The 22,846-nt window shown below is 39.1% G+C and overlaps 1 protein-coding gene across 1 annotated transcript; it reads left to right on the forward strand.

Moving 5' to 3' along the window:
• The first annotated feature begins 2,260 nt into the window (after positions 1-2,260).
• LOC103508320 (protein gustavus-like) lies at positions 2,261-22,024 on the forward strand. The gene is made up of 5 exons (XM_017443702.2): positions 2,261-2,317; positions 13,752-13,757; positions 16,520-16,713; positions 19,181-19,362; positions 21,812-22,024. Exons 1-5 carry the CDS (start codon positions 2,268-2,270, stop codon positions 22,004-22,006), a joined length of 627 nt encoding a protein of 208 aa, XP_017299191.1. The 5' UTR covers positions 2,261-2,267; the 3' UTR covers positions 22,007-22,024.
• Positions 22,025-22,846: the final 822 nt, after the last annotated feature.

Raw genomic sequence — 22,846 nt, forward strand, 5'->3', positions numbered from 1 at the left:
GTAATTGAAATAAGTTTGTTGAGTTTATGTTCGATTTGAATAGTGAAATGGTGCTTTTCTTCTTCTCCAGATTAATATTTGGATTTTCAAGGTATTTCTTTCTGATTTAATAAGAATCAATTAATAAGGAATAATTAATTAGTAAAACGATATAAAATTCCACACAGTGAAGTAATGGGGTTAAACAAAAAAATCTCTTTAATTGTCTCATTGATATTTTCTCATTTATTATAATTCCAACTCCAACTCGGTTTTATTATAGACTTCTGTCTTTTTGAGGCAACCCAACGGTGCAAGGGCTGAAAGATACTTTACTGATCGAGAAAAGTTTGAATAAACATGAAAAAAAATCTTGAAAATCATCATTAAGGTTAATGGGGGCAGTAACCCGACGCTTTAGTTCTTGCGGCATGGAGCAGTCGACAGTCGATGGGAGATTAAAATCTGACAGGGAATAAAGAGCGCGCGGAAAACAAAGACTCATATTTGCCAATGACACGAGAATTGATACAGGAGTGTGTGCTGATGTCCTCAATCAGTTCGTGTCCCCAATATGAAAACAGAGTAAACGTCATGTGTTTGCTTTCTATTATCACCATTAGTGCCATCAGCCGTCTCTTCTGTGTTGTGTCATCTATTGATAAGTGTTTTATCAGTAAAACTATACCAACTTGAGTGTATATTCAGTAGAAAATGGTAATCAGATGAAACTCGGAGTTGCAGCTGGAGTTTTCTTTGTTTACTTCGAGGAACACTTTGTTAAACTCAATTTCTTTCATTCTTTCTTCGTTTGTTTCTTTCTTTACCAGCGTTCACTGTTTCATTTCTTTTCTTTCTTTCCCTGGCACTAATTTGGTTCTTCATTGCCTCTTTCCTAACATTTCTTCAATAGGACTATTCCAAGTGGTGCTGTCAAAGCGCCTTCTCTCAAGTTTGTCAACACGTTTCTTGCTTCACAGAAACGACTTGTTACTTTCACATGACTCTCTAATTTTATGTCTTTGGAAGTGTTCAGATGCTATCTTGTCCAACTTGTGGGTTGTGGTCTGTCACGTAATCTTTAGTTATGTGTCCTGTCTCCTGTCCTTTCACACGAAAAAAGCCCGCGTTGAAGAAGTTATCGACGTTCATAGGGGATTTATTATTTTTTTCCTTGAGAAATCTTCTTGTTCCGACTACACCATCTTCCATGTTCAAAGTCTTATCCCGCACCTTTAGTAGATTGGGATAGTGATCTATTTTTAAAATGCCGTGCAGGTCATCGTGTTAAAGGTAACACGGCCTTCGCAAAACCTCATAACAATCAGTTGGCACCACTATCGGTAGTTGACATTCCATTTACCCCTGCAAAGGTCCAAAGATAAGGTGACGATATCTTCATAAGTAGGTAGCCGGTATACCTTCTTGAGGTTATTGATTTTTACGATTCCTAGAATGTTATGATTTATGTAACCGAGAGTGGTAACCTCCACGGCAACAATTAACCTTGTATGTCTGATTTCTCTCATGAAGCTATTATTATCATTTTTGTACCGTTTGCTATGTCTGGACGAAACAAAGGAACCACCCCAAAGTATTTTTTATGGGGTATTATGATAGTTTTTGTGTGTAGTTTATTTTTGAGCTGACCTTGGAAAACTTGTTTTTTTAGAAAGAAATCTTTTAAACCCAGCAATATCTTGAACCTATGCTATCGCAGCTTCGAACGTTTAAGCGTTTTGTGTGTGGGATCTGAATTTGCTCGAGTTTGCTATGCTATCGCAGCTTCGAACGTTTAAGCGTTTTGTGTGTGGGATCTGAATTTGCTCGAGTTTTGAGCGATGATATGTCCGTCTGCTCTTTGGACTGACATTATTCCCGGGTGTTTCTTTCTTTTTGACAGACTTTGATAAGAATAAATACCAATGGTCATTTTTACTGTAGGTGAATCTATGTTTTCGAGGCAGTGAAGACGGTTCAGTCGACATCGATCGACGGCCAGTCGACTATGTTTGGGCAAAGTTTTCTTATTCTCTTGATGGTGGCGTAAGTTGTTATTTCAGTGAAGACGTCCAAGTGTTGCGTTTCGAAGTTTCCTTCGCTTAGTTGTTTGACTACTGACTTGGTTCCTTCAACATGGAGATGTTCCTATCGTTCAACCCTGTCTTCCCTTACATCTTCGCGTGTCCGATTTTCAACGTCGACTGTCTGACGTTCTTCCTTGTTTCCCTTGGCTCGTTTCTCCTCAACCTCTATTATACGTCATATGTGTTTTGAAGAAAGTAAACATGATGTGGATTTGGAGCGGCAGTGTCAGCAGAATGTTGCTGTTGGAAAGGTAAGGTATTTCCAATCTTGTTCATTTCCCTATTGGCCTTTGAAATTGAGAATGTTTCTCTCGGCTTTTGTTCATGCAGTTTAAGTACACCTATCAAGTAGACTGACTAGCTTTGTGATTGTTTTATTTTTTCTAATGCGATTTTCCTCGTTTGACGATACCATTACCACTAGTTCCTGTCTTTCTGGGGTTCCCCAGCGAAAAGCTTGTTTTTGTGGCTAATGTACTTGACACTGACCAAACCGGTCAGTTTTCGGTTTAAAATCGAGTTGTTCATTGTTCCTCGTTTCCTAACTGTTCCATCTGTCAACATGTAATTCGAGTACATACTTTGAGCACCAAAAATACTGCGGGCTCATTATTTCAAACTTCCTCCCAAGGAAAAAACGTGAGGTTAATAAAGAATGTAATGTTATTTTGGGTTTCTGAAATACCTCCATGTAATCCCTGTTCCCTAGACGAGACAGGGATGGCACCTTTTTGCATAATATTTCAAAAATAAACGAGGAAGACATGACATGAATTTTCGATAGTGTTTTAGTGTTTAATTTCTGTGCTACTTTTTTATCGAGTAGTAATAGCCCAATACCAAAGTTTTAGTCAAATCCCATATTTTATTTATTAGTTCAATTAATTCCCCCCTTTGTGCAATAAATCCCCCAATCAAAATGGACCCCAACAACGTGAAAGATATTCCTATGGAAGTGGATGACTTTCAAAGTTCTGGCCTGTCGGCTCAGTTCAGCGCTGAGTTGGATAGGGTAGCCTTGGCCATTGCAATTAGAGGATTAGAGTAAGTAGAAGGTTAATAGAATGTGTAGGGCCTGGTGAACTTTAGGGAACAAGGAACATACATAGTACATACATACCCCTCATGGCGGGTTTCACACGTTGACCATTTCACCCATTTGTGTCCCTTTCCCGCTCAATTCTCTTTGATTTTCTGACAGAAACCCGAGATTTTCCGAATTAAAATTCGGACCTTCGGAAATATTCAAGTCATTTTGAATCGTATTCAATCTCCAATATCATCTCTCCATATGATTGACATCAGGTGAATGCCATGTCATGAGGGCTTGGCAGTGTACCTTCAGTCGATCCATAGCTCTAACCATTAGGATTACGTAAACTTTGACCTCCGACCTTGTCTGAAGATGATCATGATGGTCTGACGAAACGCGCCTTCAAAACAATGACTGTTCATGACGAAGACAAAACGACGAATACAAAACAGAGTTTCTGTTGAGTATTAGGAGAATAGAAGAAAAGACAGTGGATCATCAATGTTTCAATATCATGCTATGATTCGATAGTGGTCGTTTTGTTCTTGACTCACTTATCTCCTGTTGGTGTTTTTGAAATCAACTAAATGGAAACTCGGTAACAAAAACTGATATTCTTCACAATCTCCCCCAGCAACATACCTAGTTTGTAGTCCTGATGATTGTGTGTTTTCATTTCCTAGCGTTTCTTAGATAGTAATATTGTAAAAGACTTCGTCCTTTGTTCGGTCGATTACATTTCGTTGAGCATTCAAGTTTTTGAAATCAACTAAGGAAACTCTCTAACATTCAAAACTGATATTCTTCACAATCTCCCCCAGCAACATACCTAGTTTGTAGTCCTGATGATTGTGTGTTTTCATTTCCTAGCGTTTCTTACATGAGATAGGCAACACATAGTCCCTTTGATTGTGTTTTCGATTCCTAGGGTTTCTTACATGAGATAGGATATGTATGGGCAGGGGATGGAGAATCATCTTCAGATGCCGTCTAGGATTTTAGGATGAGAAGATGATTATCTTCTTTTGTCAAGGTTGAAGAAGACTCAGGGGAGGATGGATTTGGATTTGAAACCTCACACAACATATAGGATTTGAAAGAAGACACAGTAATCTATCGGGATAGGATGGGGTGGCGTGTGTTTTGTAATAGCGGTGTGGAAAATATTCCAGTATTAATAAGGTTATTTGGAAACGTGGATGATATTATAAGGTCAGGGCTCACGAAGTTGGATCATCTCAAGAATGGGAACCCAAATCGAGGATTGAACTTATCTCCAGACGCTCCTGTTGGTGAGATATGATTGATTTTGATTCACGTTTAATGTTCCTGCTTTCTCGTTCCGTTTATCTCTTGCCGCCTTGAGTTCCGTTTCCTTGATAGGTCACTTATCTCATGATGCTGTGACATGTGTTTAGTCATTAGACTCATAACTTATCTGATGCTAGTAATGAGTTGATTCATTAGTCATTTTGCGGTCATAAGGTCACTTTTCCTTTTGAGATAAAAAGTTTTTCGGATGTCCCTATCTCATCTTTTAAATGAAAGCCTTACGTCCGGCGTCCGTCTTTAAGATAAATCCCAATACAAAGTTTTATTTGTAGATTTTTGCTGTTCGGTTTTCTCTTTTTACGTGGCACGATAGATGAGAAAAGTTTTCAGACTCCTTCGAGCATTGAACCCGCGACCCTTGAACTATGAGGCACCCAGTAGAGAATGAGTCATTCCTCATATTTGGGGTCGCCTGCGTCAGTTGGTGAACAGGGTGTCCACGGATTAATGAACTCTAGAATATTATAAATACTTACGGGGGGAAAAAAATCGTTTTTGAATTTAACAACTCACTACTTTTTGGCGGCCTTATCTGGGACCGGAAATTTTTAACAGAAAAAAGAACCCTCCTACAATCTAGGTTTTCTCTCCAAATTAGAGAAGTTTCTTTTTACTTTCCTTTTCCTGTAGGGAGGAAAGTAATGAAATTCTTCCTTATTTTTTTTCCAAACATTTCATCCAGTACTACGAGAAGAAAATTCGAGTGTCCCCCATCTTTAGGTCCACCCTGTCTATTCTAACAGTCATGACTTTTTTAACTTTCCCCGGGTCCGATCAATGACCGGGGAATGTCAGGAGTGATAAGATAAATTGAATCAATTGATTTGTCTCTGCTAAGGTCGAATAATTCAAGCCGGGAGAGGTCCTTACGCCTTGATAGGAGAATCTAGGCCCCCCTTGCTAGGTGCTTAGGCTTTTGAACAATTCCATTCATTCATTGGTTCGTTAGGTGGTTTATTATTATTGTTATTTCCCAACTTTCATGTTTTTTTTTTTTTTTTTTTTTTTTTTTTTTTTTTAAAAATCAAATCACTTGTTGGTCCTGGAATCGTATGTTACTCGTATCTTAATCGTATCGTATTCGTATGTTACGACTGCTATATTTAGTTTTATTCTCCTGCCTGGTAGTATTCCTGCCTCAGTAAAGAGGACGAGCTTGCTAGTCCTAAACATCTGGCGTAGGCCAGGTGGTGTATTTCCGATCCGGATAGAATTTTGTGACTAGTCTCGTCTGACCTTACAACTTTCCTCCCTTGTAGTCATGGATGTTAATGTGTTGGGAATATTAGGATGTTAGTATACATGGGTATTAGGGCTATTAGGAGACCAGATGTAACTATCTATTTTAAATCTATTATCTATGCTATATTGAGTTTCATTCTCCTGCCTGGTAGTATTCCTGCCTCAGTAGAGAAGACGAGCTTGCTAGTCCTAAACATCTGGCGTAGGCCAGGTGGTGTATTTCCGATCCGAATAGAATTTTGTGACTAGTCTCGTCTGACCTTACAACTTTCCTCCCTTGTAGTCATGGATGTTAATGTGTTGGGAATATTAGGATGTTAGTATACATGGGTATTAGGGCTATTAGGAGACCAGATGTAACTATCTATTTTAAATCTATTATCTATTTATTATTATTTTATTAATCTATTTTCTATATCGAGTTAGTGTCTCCTAATTGCCTAGAGCTTGTGAGTGTTATCGTGCTAGTGAAGCTTTTTAGAAGTTTAGGATCTGAGTTTAGAAACGTTCAATGGATGTTGATACAATGAATTCCAATACATATTTCGAAATGCCTTCTCTTCTACAGATTCCTGGATTTCCTGTCAATGCCTGTGAACGAAGATTCTAATTTCCTGTGCCCTAAACAAAAGCAAAATACTTCGTTGATTTCTGGCATACTGTGGCAACAGCTCTTTCCTATAAAGTCCTTCTATTCAGAACCAAATCCTTTTTGTTAACAAAATTCATCGAAATCCCGTAATGGCCCCTCTTATCCACTTTGAGCAAACAGTATACTATACTGAGGACAAATCTGTACCTACAAAGATGGAATGGTTCCATTATACCGAAGGCAAATTTAAAATCCACTCCCTACATAAAGGGAAAATGATTCTCAGGGAAACGAGAATAAAAACCAGTTTTGGGTTCCCAAACAAAAGATCTATTTCGAGCCCTATGTAGGATGTAGAATCTAGAATCTACAGCTGCAGGTACAATTAATTGTACACATGTGCCTGTGAGTGACCTCTCATGGAAATAGATTATGGAAATGTCGGGCATGTAATTGGGAAAGGATTTGAAAGTTCCCCTAAACATAGGTCCGGTGTGAAACACTTTCTCTTTTATATCAGCACCGGACTGGTCATTTGTTAGATTCCATATTGTTGGTTGAACAATACAGTCATGACAGGCAAAGATGGTCGATGCTATTTTCCGTTGCTAATTCTGTACGTAATTTAAGGTAGGCTCTTTCTCGAGACAACATTCCAACCAAAAGAAGTCAAACCAAGTTTCCTTGAGAAACAAACGATGGAGAGAAAAAAAAAGAACACTGTTTCTCAAACAAAGAAAACTGGTTTCACTCCGGAGTGCAGGTTACTCGAGGGGTTAAAACACATTAGAAGGAGCCCTATGAAACATTCCCCCACCTAAAAGAATCCCAGGTAAAACGTTTTTTGAACTCTATAGGGGGTTGATTTCTCAGGTTCATAGGTATGCCATGTTGAGGCTCAGTTGATTGTTGAGTGTGTGAGCGTGAACATCCCAGTGAGAGTGAGTGACTCAAAACCAACCCTTGAGTGACATCCGTCCGAACCATAAACCTGCGCTAGAGGGCTCACTTAACTTATTTATTTTTTATTTAATTAATTTATTGATTCGTTCCATTTTTTCAAGTCAACTGTGAAATAGAATATTTTAACATTTTATAATATTTAAATAATTTAATATTAAACAAATGAATCTACAGTTTGGTGTCTCCCCCCAAAATAGAAACTATACCCCCGGGCTGTGTTCTATTGTTAGTTTAGTTACACCTGAACGTACTTTACCTTGTCACAATTACCTCACCTCTCTGATTTTTCGTAACAAATGGGGCTTTTTTTTCTCGCCCTTTCGAAATGAGTTCTTTTTGTTCGCATTTTTGTTCCGAATGGGGAAGTGTTTGAAATATTGTCTGAGAACAGTTTTGTTTTCTTCTGTTCCAATGTGTAATGTGTTTTGATTTCACAGCTGTCTGAGATTGTCTCCCTGTGCATCTTTTGTGAGTCTACGTAAATGGACCGGTTTATTTGACGTTTTGATTGAGGATCTCCGGATATCTCATAGTTCATAATGTTATAGTGTTATACAGATAGGCCCGTCGGACATTGAAATCACAGCGTAGTCGTGCGACTTTTTAGTAGCGAGTTCAATTTTAATTAGAAAAAGAACAAGATAGGGAGAGAATCAAGTTAAGTGTGTGCATTGCGAGTATGAGCTTTCAAAGACCCTCTGTTGCTGTGCAGAGTACCTAGCTATAATTAAAACATGAGGGTGGTTGTGGGGGTGCCAAGTGAAAAACAGTCGTGGTGGAGACTTCAAGTAAAAGATAATGGGGTTGGGACGCCCAGTAAAGAATAATAGTTGTGGGGGTGCCAAGTAAAGACTAGTGGTGGTGGGGACGCCAAGTAAAGAATACTGGCGGTGGGGACGCCAAGTAAAGACTATACAAGGTCATTGAGCTCCCTGTACTGCCAGGGACTGGGGGGCGGAAAAAATTCTCGAAGGAAAAAAACTCGGAGGAAACTTTCCCTGCAAGATACACACAGACCGAGATCTGTCTCCCCCCTGGAAAATTTATGAAGGGAGGAGTGAGGGAGGAAATTTTGAGTGTGTAGGGTAAAAGGGAGCTATCTGAGAGGAGGTTGAGGGGCATTTTGAAAAGTGGGAGCGAGCGAAACGGAGGGAGATAGCGTGAATATTGCGAGCAAGAAGGGAAGTCTCGTACAATGGGAAAAGTTTCTTTCTTTTTCTCCTCTTTCTCGTTCTTCTCCTCTTCCTCCTCCTCCTCTTCCTCCTCCTCTTTCCACTCCACCTCCTCCTTTTTCTCCTCCTCTTCTTCTTGTTCTTCTCCTTCCTCTCCCTCTCCTCCACTCTGTCCCGTTTTTTCGTTTTGCCGGGTGATGGAAATTTATTTTCTTTTCCAAGTGTTGGGGAAAAAAAGAAAATTTTAAATGAGATTCTTCTCGCTTTTTCTCTCCTTTTAAACTTTTGCAACGGGGAACGATGGGGTTTTCTGCTCTAGTCTTCTGTTTCGCACGCCCTGGCTCCTTGGAACTTTGTATACAGGGTGCGATCTGAGAGGTCTCTTAACTTTGTAATACAGGGTGTCGCCTTGGTTGTCTTTCTTTGCTCCTCAAGTCCCAATTGTCTTAGGGCATGCACGTCCGTTGTTTGTACGTAAAGCTTGTCTTGCAAACTTTAATCTCATCCCTACAACCATAACAAATAGTATAACTAGTTTCGCAGGGAAAATTTCCTCTGAAAAGAAAGGCCAAGATGTCATTAATGAGCTTTCAATGTTTTGAATATGTTAACCGAATTTCATCCAAATCGGACACTAACCGTTTGAGAATTACGATGAAACAAACTTACAATCTTACAAACAGATTTATCGACAATCTAAATGCCTCTTCGATTTCGGGGCAATAAGACCTACAGCTCCCTCTATCAAATCTTGGTAAAAAGCTTAGTCTCAAGCTCTCAAGGCATTTGATTGGTCAATTTTGACTTGAGACTGATGTAAGAACGAACATTCTTGTTCATAAATACGAGTGTTAGTCTTAGTTATGCTCACTACTTCTGTTATGTTGAACATTGAGTACTTACAAGGATACATGGATAAACAAGTAATTAGTACAAAGGATGTCTAAATTAAATAAATTCATTAATAGGAGAGACTTGGTTGTGCTGCAATATTCGCCAGTGTTGTCAAATGCACTTTCCTCACACAGTGTTGCCAGCGCTCTCTCCTTTGTTCGAAATCGAATTCCAACTGTTAACCTCGAACTTGGGCTTGCATTCTTCTCTCTCACATACACGTGGACTACTGATATAACTGAAAACTGCAGGGGACATTTTTTTATTGTTTTTCCCAGAGCCCCCCCTCCCCCCCTTCTACCCTCCCCTCCTGTTCTATTTCTCCACTTGACGAGTTTTTTTTTACTATGAAATATACAGTGTGATTGGAAAGTCTTGCATTCTCCTTCGTTACTGTTTAAAGTTTCTACATATTTCTGGAAATCACACGTATGCCGGATGGTTCTGTAAACTGTAGAAGAACTCACTTGTGGAATTTGTATCTACGAGTTAAATCCGAAAACTCGATTGATTAGGCCCCCCAACATTTAATGACGGAAATTCTCTTTTGTGTTGAACATGTTTAATAATAATAATAATAATAATAATAATAGACTCTTGAGTGGAAGGCGAGGTTAACGCCTTAGGCGTTCTCTACCACCTAACCCTTAGAGTTCCATTATTATGTGGTCAAATTCTCAAATAAATGAGGGTAAAATTCCATACCTCGGCTAGGATCGAACCCACGCCCTCCTGATTAACAGACGAGCGTCTTGACCACTACGCCACCGAGGCATGTTTGTCAATTTCCTTCATAATTGGACATACCGTTCGAGAGTTTATAGATATTTGCGTCTTCTGTTCCTTCTTATTCCCTTCCGATGCATTATTGAGTATTTTAAATCTCTGTTTGAACTTCTTCCAGTGGGTAGCCACATCACCTTCGAATTGCATCTCAGGGATCAGAGTGCAACAAACTATGTAAAAGAAAAAAACTTGGAACTCTCTTTAAAGAATTACCTACTCCCTAGTATTCTAGTTAAAGGGATCCTACAGTTGGTACAAGCGTACAAGGAATTTTTCTGACGGACTCTACATAACAAGAATGTCGTGGACTTGAAAAATACCCTGTAGACTGTAGGAAAAGCTTGTTTGCAATGTGGAATACTCGAAGCCCTGTGTGACTGATTAGGGAAATTATTTTCATCCCCTCTCTATCGCCATTATACTCTCTCATGCTGTATACTCGGTATACAATTTGCTCCTCTTCCCCTCTCAGCTTTTCTAGCTGCATTGTTTGGTAAAGTCGTGCGTATATGCGCTACATGTACTCGGTACAGGGTGTTTAAACAAGTAGTGCTTTATTGAGACTGTCAGCTCAGAACAAGTTGTTCCATTATAGAGTTCCAATAGAACTTTCCAATCCAAGAGATTTCCAAGTTCCATTTTAACGATAGTTTGTACGGTCTTCTCAGAAACAGTATACAATTTGCTCCTCTTCCCCTCTCAGCTTTCCTAGCTGCATTGTTTGGAAAAGTCGTGCGTATATGCGCTACATGTACTCGCTACAGGGTGCTTAAACATAAGTAGTGCTTTATTGAGACTGTCAGCTTAGAACAAGTTGTTCCATTATAGAGTTCCAACAGAACTTTCCAATCCAAGAGATTTCCAAGTTCCATTTTAACGATAGTTTGTACGGTCTTCTCAGAAACAGCAAATTTTCTTGCATTTGCGAAGTCTCGAACGGATAACTTCTGAACTGTGGGTCGGACGGTTGTGAAAGTTGCACCTATGGATTTCTCGTCAAAAATTGCATTAGATGGAATGTTTTTTTTTAGCCAATAGGTGTACTGGGGACTTTCAATAGACCAAAAACCGATTTTACAACCTGACGGGTTTTTGTACGTTTTTCCTTCTGTCCCGTCCGAAACTTGAGAAGGGAAGAACAACCCATGGATCAGACAGAGTTTGAACACCCTGTATGTATGCTATGTACACCCTGTATGTATGCTATGTACTAGGCATTGTTCGAATATGCTGCAGTTGAGGATAACTCAGTTTTAATTTGGAAAGCGTCGTCAAAGAGCTTGTTGTGGGAGGGATAGTAGGGGGAGGAAATGACATTTTTCATTTCTAGAAATATGGCCAAAACCCTTTTATTATTGACTTTGATCCTTGAGCTTTTGGATTACAAGCTTTTCTTTTTTTCCGTTTCCCTGTATTGGTTGCTCTAAAGCTTTCTCAGTGACAGTCGGTTTTCGCTGCAATAACCATAAACCCTGTAGGAGTCCTACAAGGTCCAAGTTTTAATCCCCGTATTTGTGTCTCGAGTCAGAATTAAGAATAACTAAGAAAATCCCTTGTACCCAATACTTTGAACGGAATAACTTCGGACGTATGTACTTAACCCAGATAAGGGAGTCCCCAAAGTTCCACTATCTTTAATGTGCAAGTCTGAAAGTCCGCAGGCTCTGAATTTTGAAAATCATTGATTATTATGGGTTGGAAGTTAGAAAGGTGTTCTTACCCCAGTGGGTAATTCTGATGGAACCCTGTATCCAATTTCTAAGTGAGAACATTATCACAGTAGGGAATATCATGGAACGTTTTGGTACTTGACCAGAAATTTATGAAGTGGTGACAAGACAGAGCTGAATTTCATCTAGAACAAGTCTTAAACAACTGTTTTAACGATCTCCTGAAAAAAGAACATCTATTTGTATGCAAATCTTCACATCAATAGTAAAGGCTATCGGGGTATCAAACCAAGGACTTTCCACTCAGGGCACGGGTACATTGAACCGAGCAGGTTGTATTGTAGAGCCGTACGTTACGGTTATTATTACATTAATGTGTGTAATGTTGATCGTGTATGTTTTTGTGTTGGGAATTACAAAGTACATGGCAGCCAGCAGCCAACCTACGTGCAGTAACTTTTTTTTTTCATTATCCGCTCTCAAGTCCTGAACGAGGCAGCAAAACGTGAAACATCTGCCGAACTTCCTTCCATACAAAATAGTTTTCGTTGGGTTTAAGCCGAAGCTAACGTTGTGAAGTAGAGAGAGGAAGAGGAAGGGTTCTCAGTATTGAAAGCCACATCGCCCCTGGGTCTGCTGCTATCAGGCAATGGGTTGACTCAAAAGGGAGGGTGTGTAGCGCTTCTGTGTTACCCTTTCCTATCGTATTTTTCCCCATCGCATTCCCATGGCAACTCTACACAGGAAAGTTCAAAGAGATTTCCAGCAGTGTTGCTAAAGTTGAGAGAGAGTTCCTCTCCACTAATCATCCGTTTCCACCTTTTGAAACTTTAGAGGAACCTGGGGTAGAGGAAACTTTGCGAAAACTTAATAAGTTGGAATTAGATTTCTTGTGAGTTCAAGTTGGGAACTGCGAGGAGTTGGGTGGCTTGAGATTTTCAATTTCCTCCTGAAGATATGATGTTTTTGTGTTCAGGATGTGCTTGCTTCTGCTAGTTATAGAGAGGAGATTTGATTTTCTTCTCTTGAGAAGTCGTTCCTGTTTGAATTAAATGTTTGCTTTGCAGATGTTGGGAGTGCTCGAATCTCAAATTTGCAATCCATTTCATCAGTTTCCTCCGTTCTGTTGATTCGTGGATATATTCGTCGTTTCATTTCATCAGTTCCATTATGCTGATCAGTCTGATCAATCAAGGCTGTCTTTGGCATAGTAACGTCTGAAGATGGCTAGTTCTTGGCTGAGGTGTTCATAAGTTAGTTCTACTATTATGGTGATAGTAGTGAGATTTCGCATCCTGTTTCGGGTCCAATGTTCGACGAGTTTTGGTTTCTGCGCATGACACACGTTATGGGGTTTTGAACACGGGGATCGGAGTTACGATGTTTTGGCTTGAACATGGGGGTTTTTTTCGTATTACGGTGATGAAATTCCCATGTTAGAAACGCGCGTAAATTTAAATTCTTTTTGAATAGATCACGGTTATTTTACATTTTTGAAGGGGAAATTAATTTTGACTGAAATTTTTTGATGTAGGTAGGTATCTTAATTAATTCAGAAATTAATTAAAAACAAAAACATAGCAAAAAACTCATTTTTTATGTAATAATTAATTATTAATTTTTTCTTTTCTTCGTTATCTGTTATGTCCTTTTTTTACCCATCGTTTTATTTGTACAAAAAAGAACGTAACAGATAACGAACACGGTGGAATAATTAAATTGAGAAAACAAATAAATAATTTTAAAAAATCATTGTTTCCTGTTTTTAATTAATTAATTCAAAAACTGATTTGAATAATTTGTTATTTAGGACAAGACAAAACATTGAACAAATTAAAGGTATGATTACTTGAGCGTCCGCTAGGTTCGCTTCGGTTTTCGGTTTCGGTTTTCGTTCGGTTTTCGATCCCGTGCTAAATCTAAAAACATGATGTAAACAAGATGGCGCCAACATGGGTTGCGCGTTATGGGGATCAGGATTCGATGCGAAATCTCCCTAGTATCAGTGTCATCTCACGTCCAATGCCCATGGTTATTTGGTTCTACATCACGACAAGGCACTTCCTCGAGTCCTTCTGTCTTCTCCTATGTCCCATCTGCTGCCTCTGACCACACTACTAGCTTTGAATAATAATTACATGTATTGGATAAGCTAGAGGCAGTTTACAGTGGCGTATCCTATGGGGCTGTCTCCGGGTCTGAATGGTTATTATTCGGGTCTGAGTTCTTAGTATTCGGGTCTGAGGTGTGTATAAATTTTCACCATTTTTCTGTTTGTGCAGGACTTCTTTTTAAATCTGGTAAGACCTTTTTGTATCATCATTTGCTTCTATTGTTTCTCGTGGTTTCTCTTCAAGTAATGCTTGGTCAAAGGTCTCTTCCCTTTGTTTTAGCGTTTTGGGGAACAGGTCCACTTGACCGTATATCGTTTTGTCTCTCTGTTTTCTAAAGTGGACTATTGAATTAGATTTCTCGTTCTTGTCTCTCTCTTCAAAGGGAAATTTTTTACCAATGACATTAGTCAAAAACGTTTCCCTATTGAATATCTTGTTGCTATGACCATACAAAGTTCTCAACAACACCTATCCATATTATGTTCCCGGTGTCCCCTTCACTCGTTCTCAGCTTTTCCCCTCAGTACTTAACACAAAACATCAAAACGTACCTTACAAAATATTTCGAACTCTCCAAAAAAAGTGAAAGTTTTTGTTGGTTTTAGTGTTGTAGATATCGATCTTTTATGGTGAGGTTTTTTTATGACGAAACTCCACAACTTCCCGGGATCGCTAAGCGAGGTCGAACCTCGGTTTGAAAACATCTGGCTGTGTGGTGGGCTCGTTGAGCAGTTGAGCTTCATCAGAGGAAGTTGAGAGGGGGTATGTCTCCTGTGGAACAATGGTTGCTCCTTGGTTTTGAGTTGAGTTCCACACGAAACAAAGGAACTCTGAAGTTTCGAGTTCCTGAGTAATAAGGAGCGAGTAGGCACACATTTAAGAGAATGAAATAGAATATACCCTGCTTATGCAGCCAGAATGAGACTGAAAAGTCCCTTTACTTCCGTAGAGAAAGAAAGAATATCGATCAAATTCTTGAGAGTAATTTAAGAAGACCTTAAGTACACATGGAAGCACTTGGAACATTTTCTGTTATGAATTTAGCCCTGAGTTAGTTGTCTGGGTGAACTTGGGAATGTGATGGCAGCAACTTCGCGAGTTCAGTAGACGTCAGGCGAGACAAAGCATGAGGGTTGGGTACTGGGTAGACACAGACAACATTTGTCTTCCTTAATATGAATAATCGAAAGTAAAAATATAAGGAAAAACAATAACAGAGGTCTCAAGTTAAAAACTATGCAAAAATTCAATACAACTTTTTAGTGATACAACTGAAACAACTTTTTGTATCATGCCTATTTTTTATCGTCCCATTATCCAAGTTCCAATGTGTCAATGTGTTTTTTATGTGTTAATATCACAGTGTTTTGCCAACCCAGTGGGTCTCCAGATGACAGCTGGTGGGTAGACACTGTGCCGAGTTCCAGTCAAACATTGTCATAAAGTTCAGGTAATCTGACCCTCAGTGAGACTTGAACTTTGAGACTTGTCCTGTCTGGTGAAAATGTCTCGCTGTATTTACAAATCTCTGATCTCCGACTACTTATTGGTAACAGAATACTCGACGACTCGTTAACCTTGGCCTGTCAAAATCCATTCGTTTTGAAAAGGTCATCTAATTGGTTGACTTTTTTCAAGTTGCTTGGGACGACCACACGCCATGCTGTTTCCTTTTAAATTTTTTCTTCTTTACCATTTGTTTCTTGATGTTCATTTACACCCTCGCTGTGACCTTTATTCTTGGAATTGAGGCTCCAAGCGTCACTATTGGCCTTTGTTTCGAACTTTGGTGACGGCCCTTGGCCTTTTGAAAGCTTTCCCTTTTGAGTTTCAAATGTGCTATTCGTACGGTGCTATTGGCCTTTGTTTCGAACTTTGGTGACGGCCCTTGGCCTTTTGAAAGCTTTCCCTTTTGAGTTTCAAATGTGCTATTCGTACGGTTTTCGTAACAATAGATCAATATTTTTTTTATTTTCGTCCACTTACTCATCGTTAACAAACTCTTGAATTTCGGCGATGCATTGCTCGTTTGGCCTTGTTCTAGAATCGTCTACCTTGAACACCTTGCCTTTGATTTCATTGATTTGAATAGAATCCAGGTCTTACCTTGTCTATGTGCTTACCTAGATTTTCATCGGGCATTTTCCTCATATGAATATCTTTCTAAAGTAGGCCAAGTTAGTAGTGACATCTTCTCTGCTTATAGTGCTATCTACTTCAGTTTCTACCGCACCTCTGTGATCGACAAAATCAGTGAACTTGTCTTTGGCTTTTTATTTCCATTAGGCGCTTTATCTTTGATTTTACCGTCAACAAGTGACATCAGTTCTTCTTTGCGTGCTCAATCCATGGGAATAAATATCTGTCAAAAGTGCGTACTCTAGTGATGAGCAAATTTCTTGCCGTATTTTGGTGATTTGAAAAACTAAAAAGTCTCGCGTTCGGTCATTTTATCTGTCAAATTTTTACTACAAAATTACCCATTACATTACGAAATTACCCCTGCTACTCTGAAATTATTTTCTTATTTTCCAAGCATAAATAAATAATAAATTTCTAAGCATACCTTTTTTAATAAAATTAATTAAAAAAGTTCTGACGCTAGTGTTTGTCCGATTATTCACAGTACCCCGTCGTTTTCTTCCTCTCCCACAGATACAAAAGCAGTAGTGGTGGCTGTGGCGTGAGCTCGAGTCGGTGCACAGCCTCCGGGGTGGAACTTCGAGAGCTGCGGCGGCACAACTACAAGTCGTGCGTGTTCCCCAACAAGACCTCAGCCTCCTACCAGGACCACAGACACCACCGGACCCGCAGCGGCCGGGGCATGAGCATGGGACAGAAGATTTCAAGTGAGTTATACCCCCCATCTTACCCTACAATGTAGGAATTTTTAAGTTGCCCAATCTTACCCTAATTTCCTAAAAAATGGTAATTTTAAACTTGCCCCATTTGACCCTAAAATATAGGAATTTTCAACTTGTCCCATCTTATCCTAAAAGGGGTCATATTAAAAAATTGGATTTTCAATCACCACCAGTAACATTATTTTATTATTATTTTTGCCATTTTATTGATGGTAGTGGCTGATCTTTCTTTTTCTTAATTCCTTTTTGGTTGGGCTATTTTTCAAAGCTTTCACAAGTGTCCATATTTCTACTATCCGTTATGAAGTATGTAGGTACTCCTTTTCCTTTCCATCCACCAATCCATTTCTTGTTCCTTGATAGAATGATACTTTGATTGATAATGCCTAATGAAAGTAAAGGAACACAAATAAACCTTTCAAAATTGATAAATTATCTACTTAGGTATATCTAATAATAATCAAGAGCTATGTCTGAATGTAACCTATCTACAGTATTAGGTTGTGAATGTATCTCATTGAATTAAACATAACCTACATAGTGTGTAATTTCAATGGACAATGCCTAAAAATACATTCGTAAACTTGGCCGAAAAACCTGAACCAAGAGGTTTGCCTGTTAGACATCGCGTTACATTGACTTGCCTAGTAGCTCAAGTTGTTCATTGCAAGACATTGACTTACAAAACCGAAGGTCAACGCATTTCATGGAAACCTCTTCCATCCTATGGCCTTCACGTCTTGACCATTGTACTTCAGCCTTATTGTTAACCATTCTATGTACATATTATATGTAATAATAGTAATATCTTATATCTTTTGTTGACGATTCTACATATATGTACATCTGTTATTATACTTACTACAGTATCAGTAATATCAGTAATATTAGGTTCTTTACAATCGTGTTTATTGTTGGATTTTTCTTTCGGGGAATCATTTAGTATTGTTTCTCTTAGTATATTTTTTATTGGTATCTCTTTTTAGTCAGTAACATTGTCGGTGTTCAGTACAGTATTGATGTGGCCATCATTATTTGATATTACTAGATTACTACTGATTAGATTGTATCTATTGAGATATTGAATATCAGAGCATTGTGTGACATCATTGTGTAACGTTTTCCATGTCATGTTTGAGTACTGTTTTACCATTTTGGTCTCACTACTGTTATTGATCACAACTTTAAAATGTTCAAATTTCCATTTCATGAATATGTATGATCAATTGTCCTGTATTGTTGAATTTCCTCGCTACGCCCTTAACGGCGAAAACCTGTTTGGTTTTCCTTCTTCAAAGAGATTTGATATTGATCACAACTTTCAAATGTTCAAATTTCCATTTCATGAATATGATCAATTGTCCTGTATTGTTGAATTTCCTCGCTACGCCCTTAACGGCGAAAACCTGTTTGGTTTTCCTTCTTCAAAGAGATTTGGTTCAAGATGTCCAGGTACACATCCAATGGTTTTGAACTTGTTCTGTACATTTATCATTGTGGAAAGTAGCCTCGTTATAAAACCTCTTACATCATGAGAACTGAGAATCATGGAGTTTTTCCCGCTCTTTTTTTATTATTAATTTTTAATTATGTATTTTTTTTATTGTTATTTATAAGTATGTGCCAACTTTGAATAACTATTTTATAGCTCTCTTCAAATTGGCGAACGTCAAGAATGACGTCACAACATAATGATGAAATCGAAGCACAGTTCTATCTAAACTTGTCAAGTCAAATAATATGTTTGGTTATTATTTGGTCGTTGTGTAGGGAATATGTTCAGTAATTTCTCTAATCTATCCTAATACCTACATCCTTTCCTATCTTGGACATTGTGAATTGGGCAGTTAGATATTGGCTTTTCCCCCAGATTGTGGATTCATTTAAGTTTAACCCAAATTCATTTAAGTTTAGGGCTGTTTGCCGGTATACCTAAGCCTCAAAGTGTGCTTTGTGTACCTAAGCATATGTTTGGTTATTGTTTGGTCGTTGTGTAGGGAATATGTTGAGTAATTTCTCTAATCTATCCTAATACCTACATCCTTTCCTATCTTGGACATTGTAAATTGGGCAGTTAGATATTGGCTTTTCCCCCAGATCGTAGATTCATTTAAGTTTAACCCAAATTCATTTAAGTTTAGGGCTGTTTGCCGGTATACCTAAGCCTCAAAGTGTGCTTTGTGTACCTAAGCCTCGTATACGGAGTTAAACTGGTATAAATTAATAATTTTCCCCGAGTAACACGTATAGGGTGCAAATGGCCCTGTTACTAAACTGTATCAAAGAAAAAAAAACACATATAGGGTCCGTTACCCCCCAAGTACAACATCTACTACATATAGGGTCCGTTACCCCCCAAGTAACACATATAGGGTCCGTTTAGCCCATTCTAAAGCCCTGCCCGGCGCGCACTTTTCTCTAATGTTAATCCGTACAGTTATTCCTTGCGCAGATGGAGTCAAGACTGTTAACCGCGAGAGTTCAGCACCGTTCAAGCCAGTCATACCGAGGGAGCTGGCCCACCAGAGGCCTGGCCGACTGGACATCATCTTGGACATGCCGCCAGCATCACGGGAAACGCAAGTCAAACACGCCTGGAACCCCGAAGACAGATCCCTCAACATTTTTGTAAAAGTAAGTGGAATATTGGCTTTTCTTTGTTTGTATTATTATTTTTATTTTTGTTCAGCATCTGTTGAAAAATAAAGTACTTTATACAAGACTCTAACCGCCGTATGTATGAAAATTCGTTTCAAGTTAATCTTAAGCTAAACTTGGCTAAGCAAAATTTCAGCTCAAGTTTAACTTGAGATAAGGTAGAGGTGCATACTGGTAGACCAGAGCTAGAAAATCTAGAAATCTAATCCATAGTGCTATTACTAGAGAATCTTCAGATCCATAGACTGATGAGACAACAGATTAGCGTACAAATGAGCCTCTCAGCGGACCTCATGATCATCTTAGCAGACCTCGTAAGCATCTTGATGCTGTTCAATACCTGATAAACCTAATTTTAGGACACACTGATACACCAGATTGAGATTCTTTCCAAAGATATGCTACAGAGGACAATTTCAGGACACTCCAAAACACCTTTCCAAATCTATGCGACAGTGACCGAATTTAGGACACTCCAAGACACCTTTCCAAAGATATGCTACAGAGGCCAATTATAGGACACCCTGAGACACCTGTCCAAAGCACGTGACAGATTGTAACAGACATCTTGCTACAACTTGGAGGTCATTTGACTTGACAAGTTTAGATAGAACTGTGCTTCGATTTCATCATTATGTTGTGACGTCATTCTTGACGTTCGCCAATTTGAAGAGAACTATAAAATGAAATTGTTGTCCTCTGTAGCATATCTTTGGAAAGAATCTGGTGTATCAGTGTGTCTTAAAATTAGGTTTTTCAGGTATTGAAGAGCATCCAGATGCTTACGAGGTCTGCTAAGATGATCATGAGGTCTGCTGAGAGGCTCATTTGTACGTTAATCTGTTGGGTCATCAGTCCATGGATCTGAAGATTCTCTAGTAATAGCACTATGGATTAGATCTCTAAAGATTTTCTAGCTCTGGTCTACCAGTATGCACCTCTACCTTAACATCAACTTGGTCCATTTATCTATAACATAGTCCATATTTATATCCATAGCGACCATAGCATGGTCTACACATCTCTATAACATAGCATAGTCCATATATCTATAACATAGTCCATAATTATATCCATTATGTATCCATACCATAGTCGAACTCTAGAACATCATCCATCATGGACCGTCATGTAGAGGTGATAAATGAAGGCTGAGATAATGAGAAGAAAGCTAAGGTGCAGCCAGAAATGCAATCAGGAAAACATTAAGGAGAGTGCACTGGTGAGGTGCAAGCAATTAGTGCTTCTCAAAGTTGTCGTCACCGCGGCACACTTTTCAAGACTCGAATCTTTCCGCTGCACACGGTTTGAGATGCACTGAATTATGAGGATAGGAGGATCTTGGGATGGGATTAGACCTAGCTGGAAGCAGGATAGATAGGACTTGTCTTCATTAAAGTTTAATAGGGAGAAGCACAGAAAAAAAAAATATTGTAGGTAAGTACCTACTCCGTAGAAATGGAAAAACAAAAAAACCTTAAATAATGCCAATTCCATTCAAGGCTATTTGAAGACTGTCAAACCAGGAGTTCTATTACATTGTCATAGCAATCATAATCAAGGAAGTGTTTCAGTAAAATGACCACGAGTTGTTCATTTCAGTCCAACGTTCGATGACTCACCACTCACTGACTACTGGAGTGACTCAACACTGAAATGGAAAGCTTAGTGCTAGTCGCTTGGGTTACATCACTAAGTAGAGAGTTCGCGTAAGCAATAGCTCGCTGTGTAGAAAGCGAAAGTAATATTCTCTGAGAACCAGAAACCAGGCTTTGGGAGGATTACTGAGTACTGATTTAGCTCTTGGTATCTGTAAGTTTTTTGCTGAGTTTTGTAGGTATCACTCACTGACTCTACTGGAGTGACTCAACACTGAAATGGAAAGCTTAGTGCTAGTCACTTGGGTTACATCACTAAGTAGAGAGTTCGCGTAAGCAATAGCTCGCTGTGTAGAAAGCGAAAGTAATATTCTTGGAGAACCAGAAACCAGGCTTTGGGAGGATTACTGAGTACTGATTTAGCTCTTGGTATCTGTAAGTTTTTTGCTGAGTTTTGTAGGTATCCATTGGTTATTGTCACTTGATGAATCACAGGCGACGGTACCTATTTATAAAGTTTTGTAGGTGCAAAGATATTCTACATTTGTGTATGTAGATACTGACTAATATTCATGTACTGACAATTTACTCTTGTTTGGTGAATCAGAGTGGACTTGGACTGTTTTTTTAGCTCTGTTGGTATCTTCTGGCCTTAGTCACTTGATGAATCAGCCTCGAGTACATACCTATTCTTCAAGTTTTCTAAGTTTCGAAAGTTATGCTATCAATTTTGCTAAATTTCTACTTCTCTCTTCTCCACTAACTCTTACATCGCTCCTCACTAACTTTTACACGTTCTCCACTAACTGTTCTCTCTTCTCCCACAGGACGACGACAAACTCACATTCCACAGGCATCCGGTGGCGCAAAGTACGGACTGTATTCGCGGCAGGGTCGGATTCACCAAAGGCTTTCACATCTGGGAGGTGCACTGGTCGGCGAGACAGAGGGGCACCCACGCCGTGGTGGGCGTAGGCACGATAGACGCTCCCCTTCATTCTGTAGGCTACCAGGTGAGTTGACCGACCCTGGAAATCTTTTGGATGAGGATGACCAACCCTCTCTTTTGTCATTATATTATTCGACCCAAGTCGAAAATTTTTGGAGCGAAAAATCGTAAGCTTGATTACTAAATGAAAAGTGCTCTAAATATCATAGAGCTTGGTTTTCTCCTCATATTTTCTCGAAAAAATTTCGCCTGTGGCGCTGTAATTTTGTGTTTTATAGAAATGTATTAGGGGAAATTTTCAAAGCCTAAAACCTTAAGTTAAACTACCGGGGTAGAGAGACTTCAAAACCTTATTCGGGCAGAATAAGCTAGGTGTATTTCCCTTTGCTTAAGAAACAGCAAAGGTTGAGTGCGAAGGGCATCCTCTCGTAAAATTTTTGTAGCCAAAACCAAATGTCAGCCCAAAGCAATCACCCTAGGGCTGATAGAGGCCGACGAACAACGCCGGCCCCGTCTGAACACGGGAAAAGGTCGAGGAGAAGAAGATTGTCACCCCTGTTTTTCTCAAATTTAAGTTTTCTCTCTTCTCCACTAACTCTTACATCGCTCCTCACTAACTTTTACACGTTCTCCACTAACTGTTCTCTCTTCTCCCACAGGACGACGACACTATTGGCCTTTGTTTCAAACTTTGGTGACGGCCCTTGGCCTTTTGAAAGCTTTCCCTTTTGAGTTTCAAATGTGCTATTCATATTTATTTTCTTCACAGTTCTGTCCACTTACTCATCGTTAACAAACTCTTGAATTTCGGCAATGCATTGCTCGTTTGGCCTTGTTCTAGAATCGTCTACCTTGAACACCTTGCCTTTGATTTCATTGATTTGAATAGAATCTAGGTCTGACCTTGTCTATG

This window comes from Diaphorina citri, unplaced genomic scaffold (assembly GCF_000475195.1).
Source record: "Diaphorina citri unplaced genomic scaffold, Diaci psyllid genome assembly version 1.1 scaffold388, whole genome shotgun sequence".
Lineage (NCBI taxonomy): Eukaryota > Metazoa > Arthropoda > Insecta > Hemiptera > Psyllidae > Diaphorina > Diaphorina citri.